Here is an 8,999-nt window from a genome sequence, read left to right on the forward strand (position 1 = left end):
AACACTCCAATACCTTTTCCAAATCAGTAAAGTAACAAGCGGTCTAGGTTATGGTTTCTGCAGAATGTTTATTCACCATTATGATGGTGGGACATTCAACTGGTTAGACCATCGACCCAGAAACATAAATCGGCGCCTATACTTGGGCCCCCTCACTTTTACACCAATGAAAATAAGCCGAATTATCTACAAGCAATTCCTGTTTGCATTGTACCCGCGACTGTACTGTCAAGTGTCACTGAATTATTTAAATACTGAGGGAAACTTAAAAATGGGGAGATTCTCGTGCGAGTTCTGGAGATACAAGTCGCGTCTGTTTTTTTTTTTTCCCCCTTTCCTGATTTCTGGGCAGGTTTATGGACGTTAATTTCGCGCTGGACACCGAAAGTGTGAAAGTTTAAGAAGCACTGAATCTAAAAATACGTGTATCATGATAGTGTGTTCAGATCTGACTGAGTTTTAACTTCAAGGGGAAACGATTTTTGACGCAAATTGCCACAATTGGACTCTGGGAGTCTGAAAGTACCTGCAACACCTGCACGCACCTGTGCTTCCCCCTTTAATTATCCCCACAGTTGGGTAAACCCCCCCCCCCCCCCCCCCCCCCCCCCCCCCCCCCCCACACGTCTAAATCATGCTGTAGTTACTCTTGATTTCCTCACGGGGGTGCTGCAGGCTCACTATCCTCATGGATTAATATCTCTATAGTGTCCCACTGCTGGATGAAATAGTCAGTGTGAAAGTGAAAATCTAAACTGTCATTAAGTAACATGGGGGGGGGGGGGGGGGGGGGGGGGGGGGTCCACATCAAAGGGAGATTCAGATGAGTCATTCTGAACCTTTTAAAGTTTCAAGACATTATATTCTGTTGTATTCATGTGTTTACTGTGAGAAAAGGCAGAAACTAATCTGTGTGTGTGTGTGTGTGTGTGTGTGTGTGTGTGTGTGTGTGTGTGTGTGTGTGTGTGTGTGTTCCTGTTTGTAGGGATTTGCATGCAGAGGTGAGGCCAGAAGATGACTGCATTGCAAGGCCTTCTACTCCCAGGAGCTTTTTCATTATCCCTGGATTAATGGAGGTACAGCCCTTTGAATTTACATGGAAACCTGGGTGATTTGATAGAGAAGAATCCCTTTGGGAACCTTTAAACATTACTAACATCTTAACAGGTCTGCGGCCTGCTGCTTGCAGCATAATCTTAGAGGACAGGAATTTCATACCTGTGGTGAAAATGTCTAAAATGAACACCAAACATCACCTGGCACTCACACAGGAATTTGAGAATTTGGAATCTGAGATCTAAAATTTTTCAAAGTGTAATGTCCAGGATTACTCAGCCAAAAACATGTTTCGGAGGATTCACTAGATTTGGGTTTGAAATGCAAAGTGAGGCCAATACTCTCTCTGTACTCATCAAATTTACATGGATAAATGGATTTCTCTCTTTAATTTAAAGAAGGATTTTACTTAATATTGAAGTATGTGTTGTATCCTCTGTGCAAGGCCCCTATAAACAATCTATTGTTACATTTATATGGTCAGAAGGAAATAAAGCTGAGTATGGCTTAATTTCCCATGTATGCAAAGTATATTGCCTAAATTAATAAGGGCGTTAAAGTCAAATACAAACCAGTTGAACAAGTCGGGATTTCGCAAGAAGCTGGACTTTATTTAAGCAAAAATATTTCTTCATGATTAGACAAAGGAAACATAATTTACAGGTTGTTGATGGAAAAATACATCTACATTTATTTACAGTAACACAACATGTTGGTCTTTGGTCTCAAAAACAGATTTTCATTTTCATTGCAAACTTCAGGAAATCCCTGAGGTCTGAAAGATTAAAGTGCAAACGATGTGGAAAATGTCTGTAGTTTGTGTCTAAATACCCGCTTAGACAATTTCACGAGTGGTGTAACACGAGGGAACAAACAGTCCGCTTCTTGAAGCCCAGTCAGCCCACAGTTTTCCGGCCGGGTGATAAATACTGTCCAGAGGTTTCTTCACGGTCTCTGAGGTGGCGGTTTCTGCCAAAGACCAGATTTTGGGTTTTTGACAGTTTTCTTTACTTTCCAAAGCGGATGGGGTGTGATCAGAGTCACTATTTTCAACTTTCTTGACAAGTGCAAGCGCTCCGTCTTTCTGCGGGCTGCTTGGCTGCTGCGGCATCTCCAGACGCGCATCCTCAGGTGCTGAGCTTTCCAACGCGCTCTGGACGCGCTCGTGGGTGTCTGCGCGGTCGGTATCATGCTCCGTCTCATCCCGCTCGTCCAAATGACATTTCTGCAGGGGGCTGTCGTCATCGTCGCTGTCTCCCTCCTGCTCCTCATCCTCCTCATCTGATTTCCCCTTCGACGCCCAGCTGACCCTGTTCTCCTTCTTCAGGCGTCGCCTTGCGTTGGCGAACCAAGTGGAGACCTGCGTGAGGCTCATTTTAGTGATGATGGCGAGCATGATCTTCTCGCCCTTGGTCGGATACGGGTTCTTCAGGTGCTCGTTCAGCCAGGCCTTGAGTGCCCCGGTGCTCTCTCGAGTGGCCACCTTGGTGACCCTACCGGGATCCTCGGCAGCTCCCGGACGGTAGGGCGGGTAGAAAGCCCCCCCGCGAGCCAGGAGCGCGTGATGGTAGGGAGATGCGGCCTTCAGGTCGAAACCGTTGTTCTGGAAAATAAAGAAGAGAAAAGTAAGAATAAGCCAAGGAATTTTGCTTGTGCGCAATTACGCGCGGGAGTCGATGAGCTCGACCCGTAGCGCACAGTTCAACGTGTTCTAGTGTTTTTATGCCGAAATCTAAGGAAGAGGAGCCACTCCTGAACAAATTTTCACGAGTTCAGAGAAAGTTTGTTTGGAAACTTTTGCAAGAAAACACAGCTTCAGTACAACTCAGTCAAATCTTTAAGAGGTTATTCGTTTTTCTGAAAACTTGTAGTTGTTCAGCTGCTCGCGATCGGAGTTGACGTTACATTTTTGATAGAAGTAAGTTGCAATGATTTTCATTTATTGAGTAAAGGACTTTGTGAATCATCAACTCACCATGTGTGCGATGTGCCTGTGGTGCGGATATGGGATAAAGTTGTATCCCTGTAGTCCTGAGTATGTTATGGGAACCCCAGCTGCCATCGCTGCCAGATGCTGAGCCTGCTGCTGCTGTTGCACACCCGGTGGGCATCCCAGCACCGGGATCTGATATCCAGTCGGCATGCTGATGTTCCTCTCCAAGAAGAAGTTGCCAAATCCAGTTTGCGATGCGGGCATCTTTCCTGCTGTCCCAGCTATTCGGCTTTGAGTGGCAATCCAGCCTCCTGGATCTATTTATATGCACCCAGCTGCCAGCGTGTGTGTGTGTGTGCAGGGGTAGGAGGGGGGAGGGAGGGAGGGGAGAAGAGGGAGGGAAGGGGGGTGTCCCACTGGTATTGACTGACAGCTATGTTCAAAAGACCTACAGCTTTCACTGGCAATAAATCCCATCAAAGAAGCCCTCCGCTGTTCCTTTTAGCGTTTTCGTGAAGAGGCTAAATATGTGCTACTTATCGCAACACAGTGATTTCTGCAGAGGACTGAAGTTGCAATTCAAATGCAGCCTTTTCTTTTGGTGAAGTGAATAAAGACTCACAGACCAAACCATCAGTCCCATGTAACAAACAAAACGTCTCATGAAAAATAGCCTTTAGGTTCGTATCATTTATTCTACTCGTTCATTTTGAAACGAAACTTTTTTTCTATTTAAAATGCTCATAAACAGCAGGATGAAACTTTGCAAAATTTAAGACCAAGCATCGTTTATAGAGTTAGTCTCTCATTTTTTCCATTTTTATGATTTAAAAAAGAAAAAAAAAAAGTTTATTTTGTTTTATTTCCACGCTTAAACCAGTCTGATCTGATTTTTTTAACCATGACACTCATCGGCGGACAGATTAGAAAACCACCCGAATTCAGTTAACAACATCCTGCCAGTCTCTAGTGTCGCTTCTGATGCTTCATCACCTCCAGATCTGCGCGTTTGTGAATTGAATTAACCACCTCAAGAGCATTAAATGACGCCAATAAACAAAAGTAAAAACTTTTTTTTTTCTTTTTTACGCACACCTAAAAGTGTTGCCGAGAAAGATTTTTTTCCTTAAGCTCTTTCATTAAGTCAAACTAATTAATAACACGAATAAACCATATAAGAGTTGTCATTCAGCCTCGGAGCCATACCTTTTTATTTGTTAATTCATTGACCGAACCATAACAAACTGCCCTTAAACATGTCGGACGTCATTGTTTAGAGTGAAGGGCAACGTTTCAATGGCCCTAATTAAACGAGGTTAAGCGAAACAGGTGTTGACTAATGTATATGATAATTGTGAGATAACAGATGCTAATACGTGTGTGTGTGTGGAGGGGGGTTGCTAGAGATAAGAGGGGAAGACTACACTTCTTATTCCACTACCCCCCCCCCCCCCATGTCCTTCAAAAGAGCCACAGTTAAGCTCAGAGGAGCGCACCTCTCTTATCTCGCATCATTTTGATTATTATATTAACAGTGTTAAGAGGTGTAGTGCTGGTGGTGATAGCAGTGGTGCTTTTGTTGAGAGATGGGGGGGGGGGGGGGGGGATTAAAGAAGTGTCCAGACATGCAGGACTGATACATAACCCCTTTTTCTTTTTTAATTTTTAAAATCTTCTCATTTTAAACTGATGATACTTTCTAAAGTTTCAGGATTGATTGATTTTGATTCTTTGATTCCACATGTCCACTTTTTATTTAAAATGCTGTGATCTGTAAACCTCTGTAGCTCATGATAGATGTTTTTTATTTACTCAATAAGTCCTTTCAATCAGCTTCAATGCCGTTTTTTTCTTAATGAGCTCTTGATGAACCCTTTCCATTGGAACAGCTGACTCTGGTCTGAGATGTGTTTTAACTACACTCTAAGGGAAAAAAGAAAATTTGACTTTATACCAGTTTCAGTAGTTTGTTTACATTTTTCAAAATATTTTAAACAGTTGAGAAAGAATTGAGCTTTCAAATAGAATAGGAAAAAATAATTTATCTTTGTAATTTAATGTATTTATTCCCTTGTTGAGTCAGATTTATGCTATTAGGAACACCTATGCGGTCTAATACAATAGTCCTGTAATAAATCCTGCCTTCATGACAGTTATGATGCTCAGGTTTTGTTTTTCAGAGATGTTGAATTGAACTTTATTCTGAGTCATTGTGTCATTTTGAGGATTAGTTTGTGGAGATGTTGAACTATATTTTGAAAGACACACACAAGTACTTTAATGTATCTGAGGGTAAGCTGTAGAACAGTGGATGAGACACAGACAAGAAAGTAGATCAATAAACAGATCTGGGAATGCAACGTCTCCAATTAATTTTGGTCTTTCTGCAGAAATCCTTGATCTTAGCTTTGAGACTTGTGCGGATAACAATTTAGATAATTAATTACCAGGTTGAAAAAAATGAATGAGTTGTGGTGGAATGTAACTAAGTACGTACTATGAATACAGGACTTTTACTTGTAACGGATCATTTCTACCATGTGGTATTGATACTTTTACTTATCTGAATACTTCCTCCCTCGCTGTTAATTAATAGATTTCTGTTCTTTCCAACAATGAAGCCACGTCACCTTCTGAACTAACTGACGTAAAAGGGCACAAAAAAACCCCTGAACAATATGTTGGATTATGGAAAACTGATCTCCTTGAAGTATTTGTCTATTTTCAATTTTATTTTGAATTATTAATTTTTTTTGTTTTGTTTTTTTTATGGGTGTGAAGACTGTTGTATATTTGAAATGCAGTGTCAGAGTCTCTAGCAGTGCTTCTGGAGGAAATGCTGCTGGCTACAGATGAGAAGATTTGTTGATTAGGCGATCGGCAGAAAGTGATTAGCAACTTTTTTGATAATCAAATAATTCCAGCTTCTCAATTCTGCTTCTGATCATCATGTATAATAATAATAATGGTCTTCTGGACTTTTGGTCAAACAAAAAAGGCATTTGAATATGTCACTTACTTTGGGCTGTGTGAAGTTGTGATTGACATTTTTATACATTATTTTTTTAGTCATTTTATAAACCAAATAATATATTGATTAACCCGTATTGTTTCTCTTACTGTATCTTCACAGTCGTGTGCCATCGTTTGAGGTGGTTTATGATATTTTGTTGTGTAATTGCGTGTAGACTAGTGTGTAATCATTGGCCCAAATGTAAAGAGAGAGACTTGCTGGGGGTATCCACAGATAAAAAGTGGTGAAGGTGGAGGGAAAGGAGGAATTTATTTGGGTGGGGTCCACAGAGCCTAAAGCAAATTTGGACAAGAGCAACAATGGATCGACTGGAGTGCAAAGAGAAGGCGGCTTATGGCATCAGTAGTCTACATCTCACAACACAAACAGCTCAGGGCAGCTGCTTTTGTCCCTCTTGTAGAACTCCTTTTCATTCTCTTCCTCTTTCGGCAGCTACAGCACAATGCAGGTGTTGGTCTTGCTCTGACAGGTCTGGGTTTTTTGTTGTTTTTTGCGCTGTTTGCTATTAGGATGTCAGTCGTTTACAGGAGAGAAAAAAGTGACCAAATGGAAGATGATTGTCTTCAGCACCCAGAGGCTAAAACACAAGAAAGCAAAGAGGATGAAATTCTCTTTATCCCTGATGACACCTGAGCCATTCCTCTGTGTTGAAACTGCATTTTATAGATTCCTCTACCTATAAATCCTCTGAATGCAACACATCATAACTCCAGTTTGGGATAAAAATGCAGAATGACGGTGTAATGGCGGCTAATGACCGGGTCAGGACAATAGGTTTAGGTGTGACCTCAATTGCAGGCCGTCCCCTACCTGCGAGCCGACGAAGGGACTAAACATGCAATTAGAATAGTTCAAAGGTAGGTGTGAACAAGACGACAAAAGCCTAAAGAGAATCCACAGAATCTCCGACACCTATTGCTTGTTAGTTTATTTTTACAGCACTCGATACTGAAAGAGGAGAAAGCCGACAGAGGCTGGAGGAGGGGAGATAATTATAGACGGCTGAATGAAAAGATGAAAGTTGTGCATTTTGATTTTTTTTTTTTTAATTTATAGTATTTTACATAGAGGCAACAAAAAAAATCTACATAGTGTCAATGGACAACCAATGTATAATGGTCTCCAAGCAGATCTCCAATTTTCCTCCCTAATGGGATTTTCCTGGGGCACCAACACAAATGGAGAGATGTAAGCAAAGTGTGAATGTTATCAAGCGATCCCACCTCTTTACTATCAGACCCCCTCTTCCCAGACCCCCTTCCCCTCTTTGTCCTTTGTCATTACTCTTATCTGGACCACTCTATCATTCTTTCAAAATAGTAGTGGCGCTGAAACCGCTTGCAAATGTAAGTATGTCTTTGTTTAGGGCCGGGCAGTGGCCCGCCTCCCAGCTCCCTCCTGGGTGCAGCCTGATTGACGGCCCTCCGCTGGGTGAGTGACAGGCGGCGGTGGTGAGGGCCGTGATGGCCGGTGTGACAGCTGCTGCTGCTGCTCCTGCTGGTGCTGCTGGTGTTGCCCTGTGTCGGGTCCCAGTGGGTGGGTGCTAGGGACCCCAGGATCCCTCAGCTAAAGGCCTGGCCCAGTTTGCTGGAGCCCGGTCAGAGCTGCTCCCCGGTGTGATCGTTGTTGCAGATGAGCTTGTTAGGTTGCTGCACTCTGGTTCTTCACCTCAGCTGCAGGTTTCTGCTGAACATGTGCAGAGCGACAAAACCCGTTTATTCCTCCTCAGGAAGCTGCCATCAGGATTATCTCTGAGAGTGACAGTGGCAAAGGGGCGGGGCTTTATTTTCTTTTATTATCGAGAACTAAGTTTTGACTCATTTTTTTCTGTGCTTTTGTTTGGAGAGGTTTTCCCTCTCTGATGGTCTAAGGACAGAGGATGTTATGTACTGTACAGATTGTGAAGCCCCCTGAGGCTGTATGATTTGTGATATTGGGCCACATGAATAACATTAATTTGACAAGTATCTTTCTAATGAAGTTCAGGTTTTTAATAATGTTATTATCTTGATCAAGCCTGTTTTTCCACCTCAGTTGAAAGTTTCTCGTGCACATTTTTCCTGCCCAAGATGCTGATGTAGGGTTATTTCTGAGTGAGTAGCAAAGACAAAGAACTTTAATAAAATATTATTACATGCATCTTCCTAACACAATTTAATTTATTAAAACTTTATCATCGTCATTATCTCACTGCTCACTTATCTCTTCTCCATCTCAGTAGCAAGTTTCAGGGATGTTGTTTTTCCCTGAGCAGGATGTTGCCATTTCTGGAGTGTAACAGTGGCAAAGAGAAGCTGCTTTACATTTACATTACATTTATCTTTTAATGCAATTCAATTTCTTACCAGTAACACTTCACTTTAAGTCCCTTTTATTTAGGATACACAATCATTTCATAAATGGTTTATAACACACTATAGTGCAATTGAATGCAGCTACACAGACACTTTTTTTTAATTAATATACAGTATCTTCTCCTATGAAGATATATTTGACTTTATTGTAACTGTTTTCCTATATTATGGTATACAAATACATTAATACGCACGGATTTCTGCTCATAACCACGTTCTAGTCTGTCATAAAGCATTTATGAAAAGTTGTTATACTGTTTTTGAGTGCTAAATATGGGGACTTAAAACAAAGTTTTGCCTTTTTATGTCATTACCACTGATAGCACAGTTCATCCTGCATTTTATTTATATATATATATATAAGCATGGATGCCATTTTGACTATCTTAATATATTTCAATTAAAAAAATTCAAGTTTAAGAGTAGTGTTATCTGAATGCGCTGCAGAAACGGAACAAACTGAAGTTCATGCGTCTATTATTTTCTCTCTATAGCCTCACAGAGAGTAGCTAATGAGGTTATTGGGCATCTGTGACGTGACATCTACATTTTGGCCTATTTGTGAAACAATGGTAACAAGGAAGCCAGGGACATTGGGCTCTGTGTTTTCCAACTCAAAATA

General features: G+C 41.5%; 1 protein-coding gene across 1 annotated transcript; it reads right to left on the bottom strand.

The window, feature by feature from the left end:
- Nucleotides 1–1,082: 1,082 nt before the first annotated feature.
- irx7 (iroquois homeobox 7) lies at nucleotides 1,083–3,307 on the bottom strand. The gene is made up of 2 exons (XM_056385189.1): nucleotides 3,032–3,307; nucleotides 1,083–2,659 (listed from the first exon to the last, which is right to left on the bottom strand). Exons 1-2 carry the CDS (start codon nucleotides 3,251–3,253, stop codon nucleotides 1,892–1,894), a joined length of 990 nt encoding a protein of 329 aa, XP_056241164.1. The 5' UTR covers nucleotides 3,254–3,307; the 3' UTR covers nucleotides 1,083–1,891.
- Between the last annotated feature and the right edge of the window lie 5,692 nt (nucleotides 3,308–8,999).

The sequence above is a fragment of the Seriola aureovittata genome, chromosome 9 (genome assembly GCF_021018895.1).
Source record: "Seriola aureovittata isolate HTS-2021-v1 ecotype China chromosome 9, ASM2101889v1, whole genome shotgun sequence".
Lineage (NCBI taxonomy): Eukaryota > Metazoa > Chordata > Actinopteri > Carangiformes > Carangidae > Seriola > Seriola aureovittata.